The sequence below is a fragment of the Gossypium hirsutum genome, chromosome A10 (genome assembly GCF_007990345.1).
Source record: "Gossypium hirsutum isolate 1008001.06 chromosome A10, Gossypium_hirsutum_v2.1, whole genome shotgun sequence".
Lineage (NCBI taxonomy): Eukaryota > Viridiplantae > Streptophyta > Magnoliopsida > Malvales > Malvaceae > Gossypium > Gossypium hirsutum.
In genome coordinates, this window is record NC_053433.1 from 2,329,234 (window position 1) to 2,356,575 (window position 27,342).

The window sequence follows — 27,342 nt, forward strand, 5'->3', positions numbered from 1 at the left end:
AAACCGATGATCTAACTAATTCGATCTATTCTTAAAACTTTACTACAATATATTAAATTTTCAAATTTTTCTTTATTTTCGTGACCGAATGATAATAATCCACCGCTTTTGGGAACATTACCATATAATAGTTTCTGAAATTATTAGGAACGTTGCATTATTTTGTTCCCTCAACGCTCAGCCGCATTTAAAATCGATTAATTTTTTAAATTAAATCCAAAAGGATAAGTGAATAGAAAAACCGGTGCTTTACACCTGTTTCACCAAGTATATGATTGCCTATGTTTACTAATGGGATCACCGTTGATCAGTAATCAATGATGCTGCTAAATGAATCGGACGACTTAGATATTGATTTTATTTATGCAATAAAAAGAGCCCACTAGAAGACAGCAAAAGGATGGTGCTATGGTGGGGCCATTGCTACCCTTTTTCTTTTCATCAAATCTGTTTGTAAGATATGCTATGGTTAATACACTATTTTTATACTTATTTGTTATGTGAGATTGTTAGAAATTCTTAAATTTCATCAACCCCCACCCCCCCTCCTTCCATGAAAGGAGAAAATGAAAAAAATATTATTGACTGAGTTATTAACAATTTTATTGATTGAGTCTTAACTCGATTGACATCAATATTATTATTAGCATAGGATAATATGAATGTGAGTGTGCTGAAGCGCATTGTGTTGAAAAATATGGATATCGTACATATAATAATAGTAATTATATATTATTATTTACTATTATAAAATGTTAGCCTAAATTAAAAATGATCTTATTTGGTTAAAGTTTATTTGGTTTTAGTTATTAAATAAAATATGGGTCGAATATGTGTAGATACTCTAGTAACTAATTTCTAATTGATGATGGACTGATTAAAAATGAGGGTTAATGTGCAAAAGTTATATATTAAAGTTATGATGGTTTATTAAACTTTATTTCAGATTTATTTTACAATTCTAACTCATTAGGGGTTATAAATGATTTTATATATTATATCAAAAAGAGTAGATATGATAACAATCTATAATAAAATTAATATTCAAAAAAAAGTTAATAATTTTTTCAAGTTTTATTAACGTTGATGAAAATTAAGAAAAAAAAGTCAACAATATATTAAGTTAAACTTGATATGAATGAGAGAAAAAGATCTAGATTCAAACTTAAATAAAAAAATGAAACTTAACAATCATGGATGTGGCCATCTTAAATTCAACTTATTAAATGACATTTTCTTTATTTATCTTTTTTTATTTTATTTTAAAATAATTTTAATAATCAAGATCCTATATTAAACTCAACATTTATGAGTGTCAAGATACTTTAAAAAAAATTTAATAAATAAAAATGATAGAAATCTAAGTTGTAAAATAAAAAAAAAGTTCTCAATATTAAAGTTAAAAAAAAATCAATTGGAAATAAAATTTGTAAATTTTGATCAAACGAAAATAAGCTATTTGAATATTTGAATTGAAAGAAAAAGAGCGCCAATTGAGCGCGTAACAAAAAACGGCCTTTCTTATATCCAAAAACGGCCAATCCTCTTCCTTCTCCAAAGCTTCAAAAAATTAGAAAAAAAAAAAAAAAACTCTCTAACTCACACAGAGAAAGGAAACGTCTCTCGCTCTCCTTTTTCTCCATTTTGAACTCCAAATTTTTGTAAAAAAGAAAGGAAATCAAAACAATGTCAACGAGCAAAGCAAGAAACAAAAAGCGTGGATCGGAGTCCTTGCTCGGAAAATCGGATCCGAAAACCCGACTCATTGATGATTTCGATCCTGATCCTGATCTTTCTAAGTCATTCTTCACGACTACTGTTCTTCTATGTTTTCTTTGTATGTGTTTATGTGCTTTAATTTGATAAGCATTTTGTTTGTTGATGAAATTTCAGTGATCTCAAAGGGATCATGTCGGCTCTGCAACTGATAAAAGAAAAAGCACAAAAGGACGGGAAAAAGAAGAACGAAGAGACAATTTCCAGGTAAAATTAAAATTTGATTTCACTTTTTTTTTTCTTTTAAAAACGATATTTGTTTGAATTTTATAGTCAATGAGAATTTTACATTAGAGCTGTGATTTCTTTGCGGTTTCCTCACCACCCCCTCCTCCTCAATTTCAAAGATGAAGCTGTTTTTTTTTTTTCAATTTTCATATTGATTGCAGGTGTTCTTTTACTTTTATGCTATTTGATGCATGATTTTGGTTGGTCAGTTCAAGGAATTTTGTACGAGTTAACAAGCAGTAATTTCTTAATTTGAACTCCATCATTGAACTTTTACTTTATTCAGATTTGAATGAATGGTGCATGTGTTATTATTCTATTTTCTATCAATTCCTTCGCTGATTCGTGAAGATCATTACGTCTATGCTAATGGTTTCACAAACTGATGCTTGACTAACTTTAATTTGAGCAAATGAATAACAAAACTGTTATATTTGTTTGTTTAACCTTTTATCTTCTTTTTTTTTTTTTAAATTCTTATCAAGTTCTGCCATTATTTAGTCTCTTGTATATTGCGTTGACAGTGTGGCTGCCGAGATAAGATCTAAGCTTGATGATCTGAAGTCAAAATTTGAGAAGGAAAGGTAAACTATATTAGCCTACTTATAATCCAACCTTGAGCCAAAATTTAAGCATATTTTTTCTGATCTAGATATAGTAATTTATTGTTGTTTGTTTCTTTTTACTCTAGACAAACATTTGCCAAGGCACTTACAAAGAGCTCAAAAGAGGTATTTACTTAATAAAGATCTCAGGGATCATCCATGAAACCGGTCAATAAAAGTGAATTTGTTAATTGGATTTAATAAATGGCTTAAAAGCTTGAGATGGTAATGTAATTTATTTGTTTTGCAGTGTGAAAATTGCTTGAAGAGTGAGACTGCTAAGTTTCAAGAGGTTTACGAGAAATTCTGCAAAGAAAAAACTATCCACATGCAGTCTTTGAAAGGTAGTTTTTGAAGATCTATTAGAATATTTTGTAGTAATACATCTGTCAGTATCCTACGATAGGAAAGTTGTTTATTTAAACTTTAAACTGCTGCTGATATGATAATAAACATTCTGAAACTAGTTTTTGGCTTATTTCTTTGGAAACTTGGTTAGTAGTCTTTATGATTGATATGTTTTAAATTTTAGTATAATAAATGAAGTTCTTCAATTTTTAAATTCATGCCTTGGCTCCGTAGTACTGGTATACCTTTACTCTTAAACATGTATGTATGTCATCAGCGTTGAATACTCAAATGGAACCTTTTCTGATAATTAAAGCTCTTTTTGCCTATTCATTTCTTTCCTTAAGTGACAACTAAATAATTATGTATGCTTGCTGGGTTGAGCGATAAAGAATTTAATGTTTCGTCTTTTAAATAAGGAATTGGATCGAATCGGAAAAACCATAATTGACATAAACTAAACTTTTCAGAATTTGAAGTTTATGATTCAAAAAACCATGATTTTAAAAAGATAAACTGAAAAACTTTATTTCTATGCGAATTTAGACTTTTGATTGTATTCTGATTTATCAATGCTATTCCACAGATACTATTTCCAGATTTGAGGAAGACAAAGAAAGGCTGTTTGTGCGATATGAACAATTGAGTAAGCTATAAATAAAAATGCTGTTCCTCGATTTTAATGAAGCATAATTTATACTAATTTTGGTATTGGTTGGTACATTAGGGAAGAAAGAGAAGAGCTTGATAATCGAGCAAGAGAAATTCTATGCTGATAAAATTACTCAGTTGGAGGAGTCATTGAAGAAAAAGAAACAGGTTATTAAACAATGAAACTGGCAAATTTGTTGACTTGAAAAAGCTTTAAACATCTATTTTTATACGTTATGCAAATGCAGGATGAAAGAACTTTCAGCATTTTGAGGAAAACTCTTGGGTCTTTCCTCGACAATGGTTCGGATGAAGACTTCCCACCTGAAGATTGAAATTTGTTTACAATGAAAAAGATGGAGACATCTTACTGAGATATATAATCCTTTTCGTCCTTCGGTAAAGTCTTAGTTTATACGTTTACAGCAATTAAAAATTCCATGCATTTCTATTTTGATACAGCATCAAAAGGACGAAGTTAAAAACAGCGGTTGTATTTGCAAATGCCAGTTTTGGGATGAAAATTCTTTGCCTTGATTATTTTGCTAGTGAAACTGCTAGAGTTAATGAGGTAGGGTCTTACTATTTTCTGCTAAACATTATCAGCATTAATTTCTTTAGAACCTATCCACTCTTTGCATTGAATAGTGGGTTTTTGAAGAAGCACATATGCAGTCAAATGATGGACAGATTAGACCGATATAGTACACCTATAACCAATTGTGTGGATTGAGTTGGTTTTAAATAGGGTTAATATGTGTTTTAAAAATTTAGTGTTATTTTAAATGCTTCATATTATTTAAAATTTTAAAGTGGAGTTATTTGAGTTTATCATTTGAATTATTTATTTGATGATTTTAATTTTAGATTATTTTAGATTCTGATTTTATTATATTTAAATATTTTAAATTCTTTTAATATTTTATGACTAAAAATAAATTGATTGGAGTTCTTATTCGAATATCATAATGCAAAGCATTGGAGGGATCGTTTCGGAATGCACTGTTTTGTAAACGTTATCAGCTTGAGTTGCCAAACTCAAAATTTGGGGGTAATTGGTAAAGGCAACGTAAACTTACATTACATCAGCATCAGCACAATGGCATAACAGAATCTCTCATCCCGAGCTTAAGAATAAATACTGATATTTTGTAAAAAAGAAAATTACGTTCAATATCTCTAACTTTTCGTCAAAATTTTAATTTAGTCCTAGATTTTAAAATATTTTAATTAAAATTTCAAAGTATTAATATTATATTAATTAGATTTTTTGTTAGTCTAATTGTCAGTTTAGGTGTTAAATGATAGTTTAAAACCAACATGGTGTATCTTGACTTATATAGAGTGGTTAAAGTTTTTTTTAGTTACTTGTTTGGCACGGTTCAAATTGTATTTACTTCTCTCTTACCCTAAAATTGTATAAAAAAATCGTGGTGTATTTTGAAAACATAGATTAGAAATAATTTATGAGATCGACCTATATGTATTTATAATTTAATTTATATATTTTGAATGTTTCTTGTCACAATCTAACGGATGAATTGATTAATACTTTCAAAATTCAATAAGAATATTTTAAAATTAAGGGATCAGTTTAAAATATGAGCATACTTTAGGGATGTAAAATGTAATTAACCAAAGAAATAAAAAAACACAAGGATAAGAATCGCTTACCCAATACCTCACCGTATCACATGAAAACAAACCCCCACCATTCAAAGCTATATACAGTGCCCCAAGCTCCCAATAATCAAAGATTCGATAATAGAAAATTCCTGAAAACCCACCAGCAATTGTTCATATGGTCTAATGTATATCAAACAATCATAGAAACCATTATCATTTGTCGCCCCATCTTTGAAGAAGAACATGGTTTGTGAAGCTCTGTCCTTAACCATCCCTTTCTTTACAAATTTAGCCTCCAACGATGCTAAACTAGCTACTAACCGCTATAATTTATGTCGTTCAACTCCAAGAATTCGATGCTCAAGTTCCAGTGCAGAAGGGCCTGTAACTGCTGGTAAGTTCCCATGCTTTCTCCAGTTTTCATTTACTTTTTTTTTTTCCTTTTTGCTACTTAAAAATTGATTTTTACGGTGTTTCTGATACAGATAAACTTGAAAATGATTATGCCTTGACTGGTTCTGCTTATGATTTTGAAAGAGGTACCATATCGATTACTCGTGAGTCCTTATCTTCTCCAAAGAAGGTAATTCTTGTAAGGCATGGCCTTAGCACTTGGAATGAAGAGGGTAGAGTTCAGGTTTGTTGCCTCTGGTTCTCGTTAATTAGTTTCTATTACAAGATATTCATCTAATTTTAAGGAGTTTTTTCTTTTTTTTGAGTTTGCCATCATTGTGACCATATATGAAGCTAGACTATGTTGCTTGGATTCGAGTGGAAGTGTTCGCTATGGTTGTTTGTTCAAAGGGTATTTTTCTTAAAGAGTCGTATTTTCGTACCTATGTTTGAATATATGAATGATGAAAAACATCAAATTTTAAGGAGTTTTGAGTTGGCTTTCATTGTGCTTTGTGAACATATATGAAATTAGACTATGTTGCTTGGATTCGTGTGTAAGTGTTTGATATAGTCGTGTGTTCAAAGGGTATTTTTCTTAAAAGGTCGTATTCTCGTACCCATGTTTGAATATATTTCAGATAACAGGTGCAGGGTTTAAGCATAATGAAGAACAGAGCGACATAGAAGTTGGTTCTTCCATTTGTCTCCGAATCCCCAAAATTATGAAGTGCTGACTTTGCTATCTTTGTGTTGCAGGGCAGCTCAAACTTATCTGTGCTAACAGAAGCCGGAGTGAAACAAGCTGAAAGGTGTAGGCATGCCCTTGCAAATATGCACTTTGATCAGTGTTTTTCAAGTCCGATATCCCGTGCTAAGGTATGACTACCGACCTTATTTGTTAAGGTTAGATGTATAGGATTCTTTTTGTATTTTTGAACCATCTTTCTGTAATGCAGACTACTGCTGAAGTGTTATGGCAAGGGAGGGAAGAGCCATTGGTTTTCCTTGATTCACTGAAGGAAGCCCATCTCTTTTTCCTTGAAGGCATGAAAAATGGTCTGTTTCATTCATATATATACACGTATAAGTATGTATGTAAAACTTGTCTTAAGTACATTACTAGCTTGGTCTATGTAGAAGTTATCATCTAGCCGGTTTTGAAACTCAATTAACTTAAGTAGCTAATTTCTGCTTTAGAATAGTGCAAAAACATTCTGCAAGTATTAGACTAAATGATATTCAGAATTTGGAGGCAGTGGATGCTAAGGTGATATATCCAAAGGAGTACATAACATGGAGAGAGGATCCGGCGAATTTCTACGTCAACGGTGTTTACCCTCTTCGGAGACTATGGGCAACAGCTAGAGATGCTTGGAGGGAAATATTGTTCACGCCGGTATACTCTCTTTTCCATTAACTTCTTTTTTTGTAATCGCTATATCTTTTGCATCCCAAATAAATTTGATCGATGAGTAATGGTGTTCATCATTTATCAGGGTGAAAGTTTTTTAGTTGTCACTCACAAATCAATTGTAAGGGCACTTATCTGCACAGCTTTAGGGCTACCCCCTGAGAGGTATGTCATTTTCTTCACATGTTATAACTATTACCATTGGTGAACTGTATGTTCTTGCCAATGAAAACTGTATGTTCTTCATGTACTTATAATTTCCATTTCTTGCCAATGAGCTTTTAGAGATCTTGTTTAACTTAACTATTTGCTGCAATTGTAACAATAGAATAAAGAACATGCATCTAGGATTCACATATCGTTTTGGTTCATAAAGGTCTAATTATGATTTCTATCCCTCTGTTACATTAAAATTTGAGATTTAATCATTTTACTTCAATTCGGCCTAATGGTCCTTCTAACTTTATAATTAGTAGGTTCAAATTGATAACATCGATGGTGTCTGCAATTATAGTGATGATGTTATATCAGCTTAGAGGGATTAAATCCCGAATTTTAACATAGTTGCTGGACTAAAACCATAATTGAACCAAATACTGTTGCATTGTTGCTCGACTTTCAGCAGCTTTCTCTAACAGTTGTTTTTCATTCATGCTTCAGGTTTCGGTCAATCGATGTGAACAATGGTGGTATATCCACATTTGTGTTCAACAAAAGAGGGGAAGCAATGCTTAAGTCATTGAATATGACTGCTCATATGTATAGCGATCATGTGTATCTTTCTTGAATCTGTTTTTGAAGCCATAGCTGTTAATAATGTGAGAAACCAGACATAACCAATATGTTTGTTTTTGTGTAGTTCATATGAACATAGAATTCTTTACCTTGCATAAAAACATTACACAGGTTCCTGAATCCTGACCATTGATTCGAGTTTTGCCTAAACCTATGGGGTAGCAAAAGGTACGTCTTTGAGATTACTTATTTCACTAAATCAACGTCTTCTTTAACTGTTAATTTGGGTTTGTGATTTGTTTCCTACTGCTTGCTTTTTGTTCAAGTAATTAACTCGATTGAACTTGAAAAAATTTTTACCATCCCAAATTGTGACTAAAATGCCAAAATGACCTAAATCCCAAATTACTCGAAATTGAAATGACCAGAACTTATAATAACTGAGCTCCAAAAACCCGAGTCTTGAACCCTAAGAAGGCTGAACTTAAACAACCCAAATTTAAAAATGACCAAATCTGAAAGAACTAAACACCGAAAATGACTGAAGTTGAGAATTACCCAAACTGAAATGAACCTGAGCTTCTAAAACCGGAATTGATTCAATCTAGACTCTAGTTTTGCATTCATATAAAACTAGAGGATACATAAGTTGGCTTTGCAAAATTTGGCTACCATGCAAAAACATATTGATTTCAACATTTATTTCAGTATCACCCTATGATAAACATACCAGAACTGAGAAGCAAAAGAATCCATAGGGAAAAAAGAACAAAGAACATAAAGCCCATAGCTATAGAACAGGATGATCGAAAAGCGTTTACTATATTTGATCTGGAAAAAAAAAAGTTTCCACCATCACTTGCATCACAAGCTATAAAAGTTTTTCTGAACAGTTTCCCCTTGTAATTCCTCACTGTTATCTACAGATACTTTTTCGTATACAGCATCTTTTCGAAACCGTTTAGGTAGTAAATACTGACCTCCGTATCGCTGCTGCAAGAAAACAAAGATGGCGAAGAGCAGACCACCACAAGGTATAATGATATCCCAGGCAGTAGAATAAAAATCCATTTTGTGGTTTGCGTATATGTACGATAAGTCGAGATATCCTGAGGAACTGTGAGCTCTGTAAAGATCATATGCGTGAGGCAATAGACGGACCAGGGTTGTTCCGATGTAAAACGAAGCAGCAAGAGCTGTTTCGTTTGATTTGGAGAAGATGTTGAACAGAATCTGTGGAAGCAAAAACCCATCGAGAATCAAACCGCCGTAAGATTTAAAGTCGGTCCAGAAAGAAGTTTGATGGTAGAAACGGTTTTGGTATGGAACCATTCGGAGCCGTTTGTGATGGGGTTGTAGAAACGGGGTCTGGTGGGAGTTTTTCCATCGGTGCACGAACCAAGCTATCAACCCACCAGTTAGGTATAAAGGTAGGGATACGTATAATGCTTTTTTCTCTGCGTCCCAAAAGCCCTTTTGGCTATCATCACCTTGCCGTATGGACCAAGTGAGTTGGAGAAGACGAAACTGCAAAAGGAAAGCTACCATTGTTACCGCCCTTACTATTATCTCGTTTACTTCGAGCCATCCACCACTTTCGAGAAAAGCATTTTGTTGATTACTGTTTTTTACGAACAAGGCCTCGAAGTTCAACAATAGAGGAATCATGTGCCCCAAAGTAAGAACAACGAGCATCAAGACAGAGATAAACGGAAGCACTTCCGGGTGTCTCTTCACATGAAAAAGCTGCATTCCAACAAAAAGACATGCGAGTGTATTGGAAATTAAAACCATGGTAATCTCCAGATCCATTCGCCAAATGGATTCTTTAGCCTGTCCAGCATAGAACGATCTCGAGGAAAAATTAATTGGTCCAAAATAAAGAGGGTCCGACTTGATCCGTGTGCTTTCAATTCTCCCCTTAACACGATACTTTTCTGCAACATTTATAGGAGAAAAATGGATAGTAACTAAAATGTCACAGTCCAATGAATCAGTTTTTATCGAACTATGATTCTTGTATCTTACGTGTTTACATCCAACCATGCATAGAACACCGGTATGTCTATCATATACACCCTCAGCAGAAATTTCAAATCCTTGGGCCAAAACAGGTCTGTTACTCGAATAATACGTGTAGCTAATCTGATAGCTGATATTCAATAGCCTGCTATCATTATTGCTCGGAATTGCTGACTCAAAAGACAACGGTAAAAGACTGTAAGACTGATACTTGTAAGGCTGAGCACCCACAAACATTGGGTTCGCAATACCCCATGCTGACTCTCCTTTACTATCTATCACTGACATATCAAATCTCATATCTATCGAATCAGCATTAGGGTATGTCTTTCCCTTGTGTTCGGCAACATGCTTACTTGCATAAACTATTCTAGCACTGTCAACCTCAGTATACTCGTATCTTAAACCAGGAACATTCTTTAACCCAGGTGATACTTCCCAAACACTCCTGAACCGAATCATATCAAAGTAACTCGGATCCTCCTTGTTTTTATCACTCCAAATTTTCCCCACAATCGAATCCCTATTTCTCAATGACAAAACCTTGGGGTATCTCAAGCTAAACTTAATCGAACAATCCCCAATTAATGTTCCATTCAAAGAATTCCCGAATTTCAAAATTCGACAAGCAACACCGCAAAAACTATTCTTCTTCTCATCCCATGCTCCCTCACCGATCAATGTCTTGTTAGGATCGAAAGGGAAATAATTACGGGTCCAACTCGAGTTCCGAAAACCCAACAAAACCTGCATTTTCCCTTTATCCACACACTTAATATGCTTAAAGAACATGAAACTAGGAACAAATTTAACATCTTTAATGACAAAACTGCAATTAACTTGATCACAATTTCCATAATCCAATTCAAACCTAATCTTACGTTGAACAACCACTGAACAAAATCCCCCATTTGCTTTATTAACATCCAAATTTTCTCCCTCACTTAAACAAGAACCATCCTTTCCATTATCAACCAAACTAAACTCATAATTCTCGGAGTTTCTAATGCCCAATATGGGAACAGGCTCAAAGTAACTCGAACTATGTTCAGAATCCAAACTTTGAAGAGCCCCAGAGATTAAAGTACCAGAAACATTGAAATTATTCGAGTAATTTAGCTTAAGAACAACATTAAAAGTCCTGAATTTACCTGCATTGCCATTGCTTATCCCTGATCCAATCATACAAAGCCTCCCAGTTGATTCCGACCAAAACCCACCAAGCGAAAAACTTGGCGCTCCCCTTCCGATGACTGGGATTTTCGGTCCCCTGATCCGGAACTGCCGCCGTAAGCCTCGGCGAGGGTTTAAGATACCGCCATTTGGAGAAGGAAGGGAAAATGATTTAGGAATTTGTAAAACGAGCTTTCCTTGAACTTTATAAATTCGGGTTTTATTACTACCAAAGATGTCGTGAGAAAACTGAGCACTAAACGTAGCTGCTTTGGGCACATCGACGGCTGTATTTGATTGGAAAAAAATGGAGTCTCCGCCACTGAAATACCCAATTTTAAAGTCGAGGTTGTTAGAAACGGTGGTGGGGCTGGGAAAAAGAGTGGTAGGCTCCGCCGGAGATACCGGAACGACGCCGTTACAGTGTTTGATGTACTCTAATGGGATTTCAGCATGGATTAAGGAGGCTTGAAGGAGGATAAAGAAGGTGAAGAAGAGGAAGGGACTTAGATGTAAAAAATGGGTTTTCGAATGGTTTTTTGGGTAAACTAAACGAAGAAGTTTTGGCGGCTTCATTGTCGGGACTGGTTTTTAGGCAATGGCGAAAAGAAGCCTTAGAGCGGTGAAGAAACTGAGTCAGATCGGTGGGGTATTTTGATTTAAAGCGATTTCCATTAAAGGGGCACGATTGGGAGCGTTGGGTGTTTTTTTATTTGATTTTATGAGGGTTTTTAATGACGAAATTGTAGAAAATTGGGGTTCACCATTAAAATTAGATTATTAGGACATGATGTTGACTCTTGAACTCCATTGATGGTCTGTTGGCTCTGCAAACAAAAAACGCGTCCAGAAGCCAAATTCTTTGGAGAAAAAGAAAGGTAAAATTCCGCTATTAATACCTCTACTATGTCTAAAATACGGATTTAATCTTTATATCATACTCTAATTTTATCACTTTTAGTTTTTATATTTTTCAAAGTTTAAATTTTGAATCTTGATTCAAATGGCATTAGTTAAACTTGTTTAACTTAAAATTTTCTATTTTCAAAATCTTATAGGGTAAATATATTATCATATATATAATCTCATAAAACTTGCTATTTTAATATAAAACTTACAAAAACATTTTCGTTTTATTTAAATATTAAATTTAATAGAAATTGTTTAAGTAAGAACTAAAATTTTAAATTTTAAAAAATATACAAAATGAAATTTATTAAATTATTGAGGAAAGATTAATAGTAAAATTTGACTTAGCAAAATTAAATCAGAATACAAAGATTAAATTCACGACGTATGTATAATATAAGGACTAATAGCAAAATTTGACAAAAAAATACACGAAAATAGATAGTTGAATTGGTTTGTGATGATGTTACTTTGCTTTTTAAAATTTAAGGATTATTTTAGATAAAGTCAATTTCATTTTTGAATTATTTATTCGAATTTCGAATTGTTTTGAGTTCAAGTTATTTTAGCTTGGGTTATTCAAAGTTTACCAATTGGGTTTATTTAGGGTAAAAATATTATTATAATCCGTGTACTAAAAGTAAGATTGTATTTTTCTTTTTACTAAAAAAAATTGACAAATTAATCGTTATACGTTATATCAAAGAGCAAACTAGTCATTTCTATTAAAAATTTTATCCAATTCTATTCTTAAAAACTGACATGATTGATAAAATAACCAAACAATCACACATACACCTCGTGCTTACATACGAAAACCAACTTTTAACAATAGAAACAGATAAAATTTACAATAATGAATAAATACAGTTCGACTCTTACTACAAAATTCTCTATAGTACTTTTATCATCATTTTAGCTTGAAGTCCTCTCTAATATTGAATCATCCTAGTCCAATTTAACAAGACAGGATATAGGAAAGGCATAATCTAAGAAAAAAAAATTATCAAAAGCACACCAATCCAATCATCATTCACTTCTTATTTCACAAATCTTATTTGTTTTTGCAAACAATAATAGTTCTATACGGTCATAGTAAAAGCCTGTTAAGCATGGCTTTAGACCGTGATACAAGAAAACATTGCAATCTTTTCACCAAACCACACCTGGAGATATATGATACAGAGCTTTCCTTGCAGGAATCTTTATTCGATTTTCGTTTTTTCGAAAATTATGGTGAAGAATATTATACAAAGGTATTCATGATATGATAACAGGACATTCACTTATTCAGCCCTCGGAATTGGCTGCAATCAATTCCCTGATCCGAAAATGCCTCCACAAGCTTCGGGAGAAGCTTCGAGAGCATGATTTTGAACCCAGTTGAACTTCCTTTGAAGTTTTCATCACGGTCTTTTTTGCCGCATTTGAGAGCATATCCTACTGGTGCACCTTCCATGTATGCATTGCAAGCTGTGATGATGGTTTCAGCATGTTTACTAAAATGCTCCTTGACAAGTGCCTCGAAATGCTGCAACGGTATTGCAATAAGAATAAGTGACTCGAAAATGGACAATGCCATTAATTTTTCTCTCATTTTACAGAACGGGACTCTAATGTTACCTTGGGCGGCTTGCGGAGTACATAAAGCATAGACTGGCAGGTGACGAGGAACGCGTTTTCATTGTAGCTCACCGAATTTGTCTCCCCCTCGGCTCTTCCTAACTGTTTATCGTATCCAGCTTCGTTGAAATAAGGTTTCTCATTAAGCACAAGAGCCTGGAGGGACAGAAGAACTTGTAGAATCGAGGAGCTTCCTGGATTCCAGACCTCAGTGTCGGAACCTGTCCACGTATTTAGAAGGCTTAAGCAAACCTTCCCTGATTCATACAGGTTCGGATTGAGGCGTAGCCCCCATGAATGGTAGTGAACCAACTGCAAAAATTCGACTTCATGAGTCTTGTTTACATATATATATACACGTTCATGATTTACGTGAATATTCACTTTATGCAGAGACCAAGTAGAACTTACAGGTGGTTCGTACGGATAGTTAGAAGGGAGAAAAATGTCAAAAAAGAACAGCCCGTCATGGTAGGGCGTGCCAGGGGCACCAACAAGTACCGCTCGTAGTAGATCCATCCTTTCCTCGTAAACACGAACATAGATAATTTCTGCTAAGGTCAAAAATAGTCTCGTGACAAAATTGTCAAGTGAACTGATAAATGTAAAACATAAAATCATTACAAAGAGTAAGATAAAGAGCTAACCAGGGAGATTTTTCTCTAGGATACTCCATTCTTGTTGAACCTTTTTCACCCAACTTCGTTTCACCTAAAAGTGCGGACAAGTACGAAATTGAAAATGATTCAGACTGTTTTAACAGCTCGAATTGTATGTTTAAGGAGTCGGATAATGTTACTAACCTGAGACACGGCCAACACCTTGCTTTCACCAAGGAAATGGTGATCGGAGCAATCACTAACCATATCAAACTGCCTGTATCGACCGGAAGTCTCGTCGAGTCTCGGCATCATATTGTTTTCTTCGATCTCTTCTACTTCCTGCTTTATGTTTGTTGTTTCGAATATCTGCATCTCGCTCGGATCTAGCTCGGCAGAGTCATTGCAAGTTTCTGAGACTTCTTTCTCGAGAAGAATGTCATCTTCTTTTGCACTATGAGAAATAAAACTAGATGACTCTTGGCTTAAAAGTGTTACGGGAGCAAGGGATCCAAGGAAGCCAGAAACAATGCTAGAGAATAATTCAATAGCAGCTTGAGGACGGAAGAAGGAAGCAGGTGCCCATGAGAATTTCTCGCCACTTCCATGTGCACTATCGAAACTCAGCAACTCCTGAAAATAGACATAATACAAGATTTTTTCATGTTGTCAAATTCCTGGAAGTATAAAAACAGTTTCATTTTAAGCCACAATTCCCTGGCCCTCATTAAGAGTTTGGGTTTACAAGGCTGGTATTGATTATTCAAGTTCCGTGCATGTTATGAGCAATCAAACTAAAATATCATGAAAACCGAAAGTTGGATTTACCTTTCCTTTGTGGCTATTAGGCTGTGTCTCATGCACGAACATCTCTTGGTTAAAATCCTCGGTATTTTCTTCATAGAGACCGGGAGTTGTAGCTGAACCTTCACACTTATCAATACGGGAAATTTCATATGGTGCAACCTGTGTGACAAAGTTTAACGATAAATTTGAAGGATATTTGACTGCTAATTGATGAGCTAAGAGACAGAATATATTCAACCAAAAATGAGTTCAACAAGTTCCGGGATTCTGAATTTATATGCTATGCATATGATTCGAATCACGGAATAAGGATGAATAAGATTCAAACCTTTGTTGGAATACCAGAAGCCCATTTCACCTCCAAGTTTCCATCTTCAAACCCAATGACAACGCCGATACAGGATGGACAATATGCACAGGGACGGTTGTTCTCATCCCTTTTCATGTTTTTGCCTTCCGAAGCAGCTTCGGTACCTTTTTCAGCCTGATCGCCAAAATGGTTCTGAATTGCCTTAACCACAATGTCACCGAAACAGTAGCAGTAATTTGGGTGCTCAACAAGTTCATAAGCACTAACAGTTTCCTCCATCTGCTCTCCGTCAAAATCATTTGCTTGAATCACAGCTTTATTTCTCCACAGTACCTTAACCGTTCGTTCTTTTGCATCCACACCGCAAACCACACCCCATCTTTGAGTATCGCCATTGGTTCCCTTTTCAAAGACAAACTGATGAGGCCAAAATTCGTGTGCGTTTGCAACACTAACAGGAAGTAAAGTATGTGAATCTAGTCCCATACCGCAAGTACCATCTTGCCATGTAACATTAACTTTGGTCCTTGTCTTGATGATAACAAAGAGTTCCTCCGGTCTTGATCCCGGGTTTCTTATTTTAAATCCTTTTTCTAGTTTCCAGTTACCGTTAATCAAGTCATGAGTTGATGCATGGAGAAACTTTCGAGAAGTTCCCTTGCCATCAGCAAAAGAAAGCATACACCAATCACCGAGCTGCCAATTTGCATGGGGAAAAGACACCAACAAAGTTAAGTCTTTTGCCTCCTGCAAATGCGAGGGAGGAGAGGCACTCATATCATGATCTAGGTGAGCAGAGGAAATCCAATCAACATAAACAAAACCTGCTTCCACACTAGAAACAGTTCCTTCATCCCGATTTTCCCTCCAGGTACCACATAACCATCCAGTTGAACTAGAATAATCCGAAGGCACAACCCGTACTCTCTGTCCTGGATAATACGGATATTGCGAGTCGTCAATTATGTTGGGAGAAACAGGCACAAGCTTGTCTTGACCCATGGCAGTGACTTCACATTTTGAACCGTCATCAAAGACAATAGTAACACGGTCAACAACTTTATCCACTTTACCAATCCAAGTCGAATTAACAACATAATCCCCAACAGAAATGGAGCGGATCTTCAAAAGTTGGTTTGAATTTATATCTTTTATGACTTTCCCATTAACAGTCTCAAGATCCACAAACATATCAATATCAACAACTCTGCCCATCTGTCCACATGGATCTGTTACGGAGCGTACAATGTCTCCATGAAAGAACCCCCTCTCAAACGAGAGAAGGTCATCAATTTTCCCAATACTTTCTTCTAGACTTGAAAGAATGGTACAAGCCCGGCCACCATACAGAAACTCTGTGTCTTCTTGTTCCTCACTACTGCCACTTTCACTAAATGTTTCCCAATCAGAATCGGTGAGTAGCATATCCATTTTTCACCACCTACGAGAAGATGTATGTCAAATTTAGTTCAACATAAATGACATATGGAGGATTTAGATTTTAGTGCCACTTTTGGGCAAGATTCTGACCTTAGTAATAAAACAATCTTCGGGCACGATTTTTACTTTCAAAGCTTTGCTATCTTTAAGAGCACGACCTATGCTAGACAGAAACGACCATAAAAGATGGCGCATGCACCTGTGAACGCATAGAAGCTTTAGTTCAAAACAGATATGCTAATATGAAACCATTCATTAAGTGTTTCACTTAATTATAGAAACTAAACTATTAGTTGTTAACCTATTATTTTTTTTTTTCAAATTCTATAACAAAACAATAAAAAGTCCAGGTAGAAAGTCGTACCGGTACGTAACTCCTGCTTGAACAAACTGAAGCACCGAAGATATGATGGGCCCAAGTTAAATGGTAACAAGGATAGTGAGTTAATAGTCAATCCCGAAAGAAGACGTAGCCAAGGATATGACTATACTCTTCTGTTACGAATCACGGAATGTATCTTCTAGTTGGTTCAATTGTTCGTAACAGATAGTGAGTCAAATGTCCTGAAGAGGATATGTTGACTCTATTGCCAAAGGAGATGTGCCCTAAAACGGACGAAGGGAGTTAACTATGAACTCCAAATGCCAAAGGAGATTTGCCCAAACGGGTCCAAAAGTTTACACCGGAGGAAACTTCCGAAGGGAGTAAACTTTCGAGGTGTTTTTCTTCGAATGTCAGTGTGAAGTTCCTAGCATGAAAGGAGAGATCCCTATATAAATAACTGCAAATGATGACCAATAAACACTTCTTTCTTTAGGAAATTCACCTGACCCAAGGAACTTTTAGTAACTACTGCCAAACAAGATTTTCCAATTCAGCAACTTCACACACACACGCGCATATATATATATATAAACTATGATGCCAAAGGAGATATGCTCCAAAGTAAAGCTGAAATGACCGTCTTTTTTCCCTCAAACAAAGCGGATCTGCTTCACGAAGAGTTCAACTAAATCAGACAAGGGATCAGTGCCGCTTATCAAATAACGTTTGTGAAGAAAATTTATTCCAACAGTGGCTTTTCCTTGCTGAAACTCATGAGTGCTTCTTTAAGACATTTAACATTCCCACGAAACCTTCAAAACAACAACCACCATAAGTTATATCCCGCCCTATTTTTTTTCTAAAAAAGCCTTAAAATGTGATTCCCATATTCACATTTTTTATTAAAAAAAGAAGAAAAAAGCTAATGGTGCTCAATAGATGATGCACAAATGGATTAAGAACAACAAAAAGAATGTAAAATTTAAGAATCCACTTTATAACAAAAAAGCATAGCAGCTATACCTACATATAATATTCAAAGAAATAAGTTTTCAGATACCCTCAATTAGATTACTCAAACTCAATGAAAAAGCCCCATTTCTTTACAAAATTTGCAGATTTGAACAAGTTTTCTTTGCATCAACATTTCAAAAATCCAAAATTCAAATAAAAACATACCCTTTTTTTTTCATTTTTTTCAGCATGCAGGCCATATAAACATAAACAAGTACAACTTTGAATTCTACAAATAAAAATTACAGCTATATAAAAAGTTAACACATATTAACAAAAAGTTCAAATTCTAAAGCATGGTATAACCTATGAGCAAAGAAAAAAGAAATTATATGAGATTTTCATGGAAAAAAATGAATGAAAAAAATAAAAAAAAAAAACTTACCATTTTCCGCATCTGAAAACGAGTAGAGCCATAAATCCAAATGAAAGAAAATTTATCAATCACAAACTGTACTAATTAAACCAACTCAACCCAGAAAAATAGACTTAAACTCCATTTACAGCGAGAACAAGAATTCGTCTTTTTTCCTTTCAAATTTCACTTCCAGCTTCCTTTTCCCCCTGTTTTTTCCCCTTTTCCACCGGTCCAAACAACATAAACAAAAAAAAAAAAAAACCAAAAATACAAAGACCGGGAAATTTCAGAGAGGTAGTGTTCCTCTCTGAATCCCCATAGCTAAGACGCCATTAATGAAGCTTGAAAACATTGCAGAGTAGAGTAAACAAAAGAAAATAAACTTCGGGTTTCGGGTGTTTTCTTGCTTGTTTGAACGTTGAAGAAGCAGAGCTGTAATGGTAATGATATTCTTCTTCTTTTTTTTTTTCTTTTTTTCATCAAAAGGAAAAATATTGAATTGTGTATATATTAATGCAATGCATAATTGCATACAAAAAAAGAGAGAGAGAGAACGAAGAATATACACGGTATCTTAATTATACTGTACGTTCTTTCTTGTAATGACATTATTGTCCCTGTTATTTTTTCTTTTATCACAATCAACCCAAAGTGCTAAACTAGAATTTTTTTTAATCAAGCTTAAATTTAATTTTTGTTCTAATTCTAAATTTAATCCCTCTCTTTTGCAAAAATTGAGAAGATAGCCCTTGTAATTTGTCAAATTTTAGTCATCGTACTTTATGAAAATTAAAAATCAATAGTTCAACGATATATATGTAATAAATTAATTAAAACCAATGGTTCAACAATTTATTTGCAATGTATTAGTAAAAACAAAAGAATATGAGGATCAAATTCTGATAAATTAAAATAATGAGATTAATTTTTTTAATTTTAGTGAAGTAGATGGATGAAATTAAAAAAAATACTTAATTTACTTGTAATCTTTTTAATAATACTTTTCTTCTAAGTTTTAGTTTAATTAATTGAAACTCCAAACCCCATCCAGCTTTTCCAATTTTATTATTAATTAAACAACATTAAAAAAAATTGTATAGAAAAAATATTGATATTTAGAGTTAACTTCAAGATTTAGATTTTAAATAGGCTGATTTTAAATAAGTTTTAAAATATTAATATCATATTAATTAGATTCATTAACTTTGATATTAGCTTAAGTGTTAAATATAAGCTTAAATTTAATGTGGAATATATTTAAAATACGAGGGTCAAATTGTTAATATTATATACTTATCACGTGAATGGCTTGAATTTGACAAGTTAAAAAAAAATTTAATTATTTAAATCTAATCTATAACAAATTTTAATGATAATATTTTTTTAACACGTTAAATTCAAATTGTATATACTGTAAATACATATTTTACCATAAACGACATTGAGGGTTGACAGGGGCAAGAAGCTTCCTAAAAAAAATATATATTTTAGCCCTTTAAATTTTAAAAATTTATATATTAGTAAATGGTAAAAGTACGTTTTACTTCAAAAATGATAAAAATTTTAATTTAATTTTTTAAAAATTATAAAAATACACATTAATACAATAATTTTATATTTTAACTCTAGTAAAAAAATATAACTCAATTCTAATCCAGAAATAATTTTTGGATTCGTCCCTGAAATTAGCCCTAATATATAATGATAGATTTAATTGAAATATGAATTCTTCTTCCAAACCTAAATGCTTCGTTGCTTAACCAGGAGACATGTTTAATACTAATGTTTTTTTATTATTACACATAAAAAACAATAATAAATCATTAAGAATATGCTGGGAATATAATGTCACTAACTAGATTCTATACTAATATATATATTATATAGGCAGAAAAAATCATGTCAGAAATGTTGCAAGAGAAAACAATTTCAATGCTGCTTCTGGTAATGAAAGATCAATGTCAGACTTTTCTAATTAACTATGTTTCTGTTGCAGCCAGATTTCATATTCAAGTATTTAAAAAAAATAATATATTATTTAGTACCTGAATTTACTTTTAAAGTTTAATTTGATATTTGAGTTTAGTTTTAATATTCATTTTAGTACTTGAGTTTTTTTAAATTGATACTTAAGTTTTGTGTCCTAATTAAGCGCCTATATTTTTTATTAGAACACATGTGTCAAACATTCATTGGATCATAATGTTGTTTGGTTCGGGTACCAAATTAAACATTAAAACCAAACTCATTTACCAATTAGTATATCAATCCTAAAAAAAGTTAAATTTTAATATGTTCTTTGAGTTAAAATGTTGTTATATAAGTGTGTTCTACTATTCGAGTTTGACTTAAATGTTTAATTTGGTACATAAATTTTTTTGTCCTAATTTAGGACTTAGGTTTGACTTCAATATTCACTTTGATACTAGGCAGTGGCGAATTCAAGAGGGGCTAGCAGGAGCCCCGGCCCCTTTAGGGCCCTTAAAATTCTAGATTGTAATGGTAAAATTGTATTTTGGCCCTCTAAAAATAATAAAAATTTTATTTAATCCTTTAACTTTAAAAATTATAAAGATATAGACTATTAAAATGATAAAATACTATCGTAAAAAAATACAATTTAATTTTGACTCCACTCAAATTTTTTGGCTTCGCCCTTGATACCAAGATCCTTTTTTGTTCCAATTAAGTACTTGTATAATTTTTTTACTAGAGCACGCATGTCAAACATTCATCTGGTCATATGATGCTATTTGGTCTAGGTGCCAAATTAAAACTCAAGTACCTAATTCAAATGAAAAATTCAAGTACTGAATTAAAAATCAAAACAAAGTTTAGATATCAAATAATATATTGATCCTATTTTTAAAAAAATATAACTATGTTATTCGAGTCAACATGTACTTCACTAAAGTGTATATATATTTGCTATATATATATACTTTTTATATATCTATGTGGTTTATTTAGAGGAAAATAATTTTATGACGAAATGTAGCTATAAACAAAGCCATTTCTTGATAGATATAGATTAATAGATATAATAAATTGACAAAACTGGCATACAGCCAATAGCAAATGCCAATTTAATTGGGTTTTCTTTTAACTAACTATAAAATCAAAATGAAAGGGAAACAATATCTTTGTTCTTTTTGTAGGTATATGTATATAATATTATTAGGATAAATTACATCTAAGGATACTAAATTATTAGTAAATTACGCGTTTTGGTCACTCAACTTTAAAAAGTTATAAAATGATCATTGAACTATTTCAAAGTTTTTATCTAAGTTATTAGACTGTTAAAAGCACTACTATATGATGAAATAGCTTGAACATCGTGAATCTGTAAATCGAAATCTAAACAGATTCGATCTTTGACACTGATTGTCAGATCGATTTTGGTCTAAGTTATGTCCTTCTACTAGTTGATGGGTATTGATTCACTATACTAATTGTCGAATCGTTATTAAGAGCTTGCTGTAAGACTTTTTTAAAAATATAACAATCTGGTGATTTAAATAAATACTTTTGAATAGTTTAATGACCATTTTGTAATTTTTAAAAGTTGAGAAACCAAAACATAAACTTAGTAAAAATTTAATGACTAGTCTATAATATTATTGTTTAGTTGGAAAGGAAATAAAAAATGCTCATTGAAAATGACTAGTTCCTAACTATTAATTTTCCACTACAAGGTTTCATAGTTCTCCATTTTAAATATATTTTATACATTCTTTTTTTATTTTTTATTTTTAATTTTCTCTTTTTAGGTGGACAACAAATTGTTGGGTCTAGTTTATGCACTTTGTAGGGTGGCCTTAAATGCGACCTAAATTTTGTTTTTTTGAGTTTGGGTCCCTCTAATATTCACAAGTACCATTATCTCATAGAATATTTGGATATTTATATTTGATATTGTGGTATATATAATTATTTGGTTTGAATATTTCACTAGTTCAACTATTTTGATTAAGGATAATCGAGAAATTCATCTTTATCAAATCTAATGAAATGTATCATAATTTTATCGTTAAGTTTATAAGATATAATCGAATCACATCTTATCGTGTTTTAGTAGAGCATTCCATAATTTTATTATCGGTCTTACATTGTAAGGATCCACCAAACTTTTTCTCTATACTCAAACCAAACAAAGAAAAGGGTAAATTAGCTTTGTAATCCTTTCAAATTTAACGAAATCACAAGTTAGAATAAATGGTAAAATTACATTTTGACCCTCTCAGTACTTCTAAACCACTAATAACAACTCTCGGTATTTTGTATGAACCATTTCCAACCTCTAACACCGTATCTCGTATTAACAATACATATTCGAATATAAATTTTAATCACATTTTAAAAATTAAAACCCTAATAACATAATTGAACACATTTGATAACCCGAAATACCAATTATAATTAATTGCAAATAAGCACCAAAAAAATATGTAAGAAAAGTAACAAATACCAAATAAAACACAAATCTAAATTGTCTTCATTTTAACTCTCATCAAAGTTTCACATTTCTAATTTAAAAAATGTTCACTTTTTAAGACATTTAAAAGCTTTAAGTATTAGAGCACAAGGACTCCACTGGTGAGAACAGCAAGCAGAATGTCAGAATATTCACAAGATCATTCCTTCTTACACTACATATTTCCCTTCTATGTTTCAGCTTTTCAAGTAAGTGGCTAATTACTTTTTTTTCCTTTTTATAATTATATATAAATACTAATACTTCAAAATTAGATTAAATTAGTTAAATATGTCAAAAAAATAATTGGTAAAATATATTTTTTTTACTTTAAGGAAATAAATCATTTTTGAAGAGTGTGTATGAAAATACGCCCAGTTAAACGCGTTTTTACAATTTTTTCTCTAAAAACAGTCTATTTTCTTAAATTAAAAAAAAATCAACCTATTATACCAATTAATTATTTTTTCCGCATATTCAACTAATTTAACCTAATTAGGTTAACGATATGAGGAATTTGTTTTTACCTCTTCAAGCAACTTAGCTGATGATTTTGAATTATTACCCTGTACCCTTTTATGAAGAAAAAAAGTGGTTGTTGAAATGATTGTTCATACTTCCTTTATTATTATTATTATTATTTTTTAAAATTTAGATTCACTGTTTTTTATGTCTTTTGACTGTGAAGCTTTACTGTTAGTTCTTAAATGGAATAATTTTATATTTAGTCCCTCCACAAAACCAATAATTCGATTTAAATCTTTTTAACCAAATTTGATTAAATAAGAAAATTACGTTTTTGACCACTCGTAAAAAGTCAAAATTTTCAACTTTTAATTTTATCGTAATTTTATAATTTTATCTCAACCTCTTAATACAAAAATTCTAATTTCACATTACAAAAATTGAATGTTTGACAAAAAAGTTTTGGAAAAAAAGTTGGCCAATGGGGTGGAAGCTTAGCTAATCAACTATATTTTCCCATTTCATCATGGACCACTAATTTGATTATAGTGCTTTGGAACCTACAAGGAAACTCATACAACAGGTTGAATTTTTAAGGAAGTGTACATACATACAACTGTGTGGCACATTGGTGGCACTATTGTTAGGAAATGAACACAATTTCACTAGATCTAATTGGCCTCAAAAAATAAATAATAATCTTATACATTTTGCCCTGTTCTACTTTTGTTATAGTCTTATCAATAACAAAAATCTCGTAATGTCTCATTCATTATTTATAAAAATCATCGATCTGTCACTACGCAAATTATAATAACTTGATATAAGATGACACTTAGCTCAAAAGATACACATCAGCACATATGTCAACAAAACTTGATGACTTATCTCATAAGCATCAAATGATAGCTCCTCTTTACCATTAACCTTTCAACACTTTCTTGTATGAATCTTTCGAGATTATTCGTAAAATCTCATTTCAGTCACTCTTTACTTTATTGTTTTCTTTCTCCACTCAAGTTATATCAACAAATAATAATAACGAAGGGAGGAGGAAATGAAGAGTATTAAGATGGGGTCAAGAACTGGTGAAGAATGTGAAGAAGTGGAGTTAAACTATTGTGACAATGAATTCCATTAAAAGCAAATCATATTTTAAGACCAAAGTGGAAGTAGTGGGAGCACACACCAAAAGTGCTTTTATTAGACAATGTCAATTCTTTGTTTTATTTTGTTTATACATTTACTTAATAAGTGGCAATTGGCAAAGAATGCCCTTTCCACTTTGAAGAAAAATATATTTACAAGTTTTATATAGAGAGAGAGATAGATTTCATGTCCACCTGCACTGCAACCACTAATAATATACATTAGATTACTTTTCAATTGGAGCATAAATATATAACAAAGGGAAATGGAAATGTTGGGTCCATAAAATTATGGCCATAAAAAAGCTGATCATTTCACATGTATGGATTAATTTTAGTAAGCGTATGACTTGTAATATACTTAAAATATGTAGATTAAAATTTAAATATACATATCTATTGTATAGACAATTTAAGTTTAGTGTATTTTTTTATGATCTTAAAATTTTAAAATAAAAGATAATTTAAGTTTAAGTACGCTCGAACTCATATCATTTTTATTTTTGCAACAATATTAGTACCAACTGAGCTAAGATTCAAGCGATTTGAGTCTAATGTGTTAAAAGAATAGATAATGTCATTAAAATTTAGGATGGTTTTTTTTTTTAACATTTCGGTGTTTAACATTTAATTTTGTGATTTAAATGTGCTCCACATTAGATAGTAAGATATCGTGTGTGAACCTATAGGTCAATCTATTTATTTGTATATATAGATAGATGAAATGCATAATCTAGCATGCCTATTTGTGAACGTGAAATAAAAAAAAATCACCCTCAACCCCATGTCCGAATAAAAGCGGTTAAAGGGTTGGAAATAAGTCATATAAGATCAATTGATTCATGGTAAAATCCCTCTACCCTGCATTTTATTAATTTCTTTTTGGTCAATATCATAAAGGGATCAAATGGTATAGTTCTTTTGTTGGTAGCTTGGTTGCTTTTGCATTAATTGCTACTTCGTCAATTTTACTGATTAGTGTACCTGTTGTATTTGCTTCTCCTTACGGTTGGTTGAGTAATAAAAATATTGTATTTTCCGGTACATCTTTATGGATTGGATTAGTTTTTCCGGTGGGTATCTTTAATTGTCTTATTTCTTGAATCTATCCATTCTTAATTATCTTATTTCTTGAATCTATCCATTCTAGATCCAAAAATGACCCCTCCCAAGAATTTTTCAGATTTTGAGACACATTCAATAATATAGAAGTAGAAGTTGCCAAAATGAAAAGAAAAAAAATTAGAGGGGGTCAATCAAACTTCTGTATTAATTAAGATTGATGGAAGTAATTAATCGACATGATACTAGTACTTTAAGGACTCAATTAAAACATTTTAAAAGTCTAAATTAAAATAAAGACCATAATTTGAAAATACTTGGTGCAATTAACTTATAGGATCCGACCTCTTCAAGTATGTTGATTTTATAAGTTAAAAGATAGAGACCAATATTATTAGTTTGTAATTGTAAATAAGTGAAGTGCTAGATCCAATTGATTAAACTCGTTCAATGGGCTCTTTGACTAAAGATTTCTAGTGCATTTATTTTATTTTGATTAATATTATACATATGTTTTTTAAATATATTTTTTGTATTAGAGCAATTGAGATCTAGTCTCAAAATGAAAAAAAATTGTAATTTTGTCTTTTCATAAATGATTAAATTATAAATTAATATATGGTAAAAGTACACTTTCACTTCAAAAATAGAAAAGAAAATTCAATCTCTTCAAAAATTATGAAATCATAAAATCAATAAATGATAAAATTAAAATTTGATCTATCAAAATTTTATAATTCAACTTTGCCCTCTATTTTTTTTTGAATTCACCCTTAAATTGTGTTATGAAAAGACATAACATTTAGTAGAAAATAATGTTAAGTTAAAACATAGTTTGTGCCAATAATTGTTAACTGTGTTACGTAAAAGACATAACAATAATGTTAAAAGTAATAATAATGCGACTAGCGTGACTTAAACTCATGTCACAACTAAAACAATAAATACCCTAACCATCAAACCAAGTTATGGTTGTTTTGATTTTATTTTAAACATTTTAAAATTTTATTTTATTTTTGAAAAAAGTGATTCAGGCCTCCAAATCAATTTCGATTACTTTGGTGTATATATATATATTTATATATATTTATATCAATCAAAGACATGAGTAAATAGCAAAAAGGGAAAATGAGCTAGGGTTGTAGCACATTGCCGAAAACGGAGTCAACCATAAAAGGGGATATGCATGAAATTGTTGGGTTTGTTCCATTAAACTTGCTCCACTCAATCCAAAATCAATGGGGTTAACTGTGGGTGATAGAGACAGAATGCCTTCGTCATTGTCTCTATCCATATCTTTCAAAAGAAAAACACACACAAATTCAAGTTAAACGAAAACATTTGCCAAACATCCAAGTTCCAACCACGTATGTAGGTTCCTTTTCGTGTCCGGTTCCAATCCCTCACTAGAAAGTGATACTTTGAATTTATCGTTTATACGGTTTTATTTGTTATGGATCGGATTTGGAGATAGGAAGTTAAATATGAGTTTAGATGATTTTGGAATTTTATAAGATGAATGTGAATTTGAAAAGCGTTGGAATTTATATTTTAAAATGCTCTTGATGTTTAAATCGATTTTAAATAAAATAAAAGAAAAAAAGAAAAGAAAATCGTACCCTTTCGAGAGGAAATTATCTGTGAACCCCTTAATAGTTATTATTTAGATTCTAGTACAACGGTAATTGTATGTAAGACTCTCCCAGCAAGAAAACTCAAGAAATCAAAAAAAAAAAAAAAATCAAATCTTGGGGTTTGGGTTGGTTTATGAAAAACAATTTAAAAAATTATAGTTATCCAAATCAAATCGATTATTATTTTTAGTTAGTTACCT

The 27,342-nt window shown here is 32.0% G+C and overlaps 4 protein-coding genes across 7 annotated transcripts; 2 read left to right on the forward strand and 2 right to left on the reverse strand.

Annotated features, from left to right (window-relative positions):
- Positions 1-1,532: 1,532 nt before the first annotated feature.
- On the forward strand, positions 1,533-4,148 carry LOC121208551 (uncharacterized). Its single transcript, XM_041079509.1, has 8 exons — positions 1,533-1,799; positions 1,894-1,983; positions 2,529-2,588; positions 2,696-2,735; positions 2,860-2,953; positions 3,544-3,603; positions 3,685-3,776; positions 3,857-4,148. The coding sequence occupies exons 1-8, from the start codon at positions 1,687-1,689 to the stop codon at positions 3,941-3,943; spliced, it is 636 nt and encodes a 211-aa protein (XP_040935443.1). The 5' UTR covers positions 1,533-1,686; the 3' UTR covers positions 3,944-4,148.
- Positions 4,149-5,285: 1,137 nt separating this feature from the next.
- Positions 5,286-7,956, forward strand: LOC107925168 (probable 2-carboxy-D-arabinitol-1-phosphatase). Its single transcript, XM_016855765.2, has 7 exons — positions 5,286-5,628; positions 5,720-5,871; positions 6,387-6,506; positions 6,587-6,686; positions 6,887-7,026; positions 7,127-7,206; positions 7,702-7,956. The coding sequence occupies exons 1-7, from the start codon at positions 5,478-5,480 to the stop codon at positions 7,826-7,828; spliced, it is 870 nt and encodes a 289-aa protein (XP_016711254.1). The 5' UTR covers positions 5,286-5,477; the 3' UTR covers positions 7,829-7,956.
- Positions 7,957-8,445: 489 nt separating this feature from the next.
- On the reverse strand, positions 8,446-12,878 carry LOC107925167 (uncharacterized). The gene has a single exon (XM_016855764.2). It carries the CDS (start codon positions 11,545-11,547, stop codon positions 8,641-8,643), a length of 2,907 nt encoding a protein of 968 aa, XP_016711253.2. The 5' UTR covers positions 11,548-12,878; the 3' UTR covers positions 8,446-8,640.
- A 5-nt stretch (positions 12,879-12,883) lies between these two features.
- On the reverse strand, positions 12,884-18,899 carry LOC107925175 (probable ubiquitin-conjugating enzyme E2 24). 4 transcript variants are annotated; one of them, XM_016855773.2, is made up of 11 exons: positions 18,384-18,877; positions 17,487-17,796; positions 17,024-17,408; positions 16,750-16,858; positions 15,238-16,660; positions 14,931-15,068; positions 14,307-14,735; positions 14,151-14,214; positions 13,915-14,057; positions 13,504-13,815; positions 12,884-13,411 (listed from the first exon to the last, which is right to left on the reverse strand). In XM_016855773.2, exons 5-11 carry the CDS (start codon positions 16,648-16,650, stop codon positions 13,163-13,165), a joined length of 2,748 nt encoding a protein of 915 aa, XP_016711262.2. In that variant the 5' UTR covers positions 16,651-16,660; positions 16,750-16,858; positions 17,024-17,408; positions 17,487-17,796; positions 18,384-18,877; the 3' UTR covers positions 12,884-13,162. The 4 variants fall into 4 exon arrangements, with proteins under 4 accessions (XP_016711262.2, XP_040935444.1, XP_016711264.2 ...); XM_041079510.1 differs by having other exon boundaries at positions 13,915-14,054; positions 18,384-18,876; XM_016855775.2 differs by having other exon boundaries at positions 13,915-14,054; positions 17,024-17,796; positions 18,384-18,899.
- Positions 18,900-27,342: the final 8,443 nt, after the last annotated feature.

Bases quoted from the DNA above. Each gene is read 5' to 3' on its own strand.
- LOC107925167 (XM_016855764.2), bottom strand. From the start codon at position 11,547: ATGAAGCCGCCAAAACTTCTTCGTTTAGTTTACCCAAAAAACCATTCG.
- LOC121208551 (XM_041079509.1), top strand. From the start codon at position 1,687: ATGTCAACGAGCAAAGCAAGAAACAAAAAGCGTGGATCGGAGTCCTTG. The intron at 1,984-2,528 runs GTAAAATTAAAA...TTGCGTTGACAG, and splicing joins AACGAAGAGACAATTTCCAG to TGTGGCTGCCGAGATAAGAT. The intron at 2,589-2,695 runs GTAAACTATATT...TTTTTACTCTAG, and splicing joins TCAAAATTTGAGAAGGAAAG to ACAAACATTTGCCAAGGCAC.
- LOC107925168 (XM_016855765.2), top strand. From the start codon at position 5,478: ATGGTTTGTGAAGCTCTGTCCTTAACCATCCCTTTCTTTACAAATTTA. The intron at 5,629-5,719 runs GTAAGTTCCCAT...TTTCTGATACAG, and splicing joins AGAAGGGCCTGTAACTGCTG to ATAAACTTGAAAATGATTAT. The intron at 7,027-7,126 runs GTATACTCTCTT...ATCATTTATCAG, and splicing joins GGGAAATATTGTTCACGCCG to GGTGAAAGTTTTTTAGTTGT.
- LOC107925175 (XM_016855772.2), bottom strand. From the start codon at position 16,650: ATGGATATGCTACTCACCGATTCTGATTGGGAAACATTTAGTGAAAGT. The intron at 13,816-13,914 runs GTAAGTTCTACT...GAATTTTTGCAG, and splicing joins ACTATCCGTACGAACCACCT to TTGGTTCACTACCATTCATG. The intron at 13,412-13,503 runs GTAACATTAGAG...ATACCGTTGCAG, and splicing joins TACTCCGCAAGCCGCCCAAG to CATTTCGAGGCACTTGTCAA.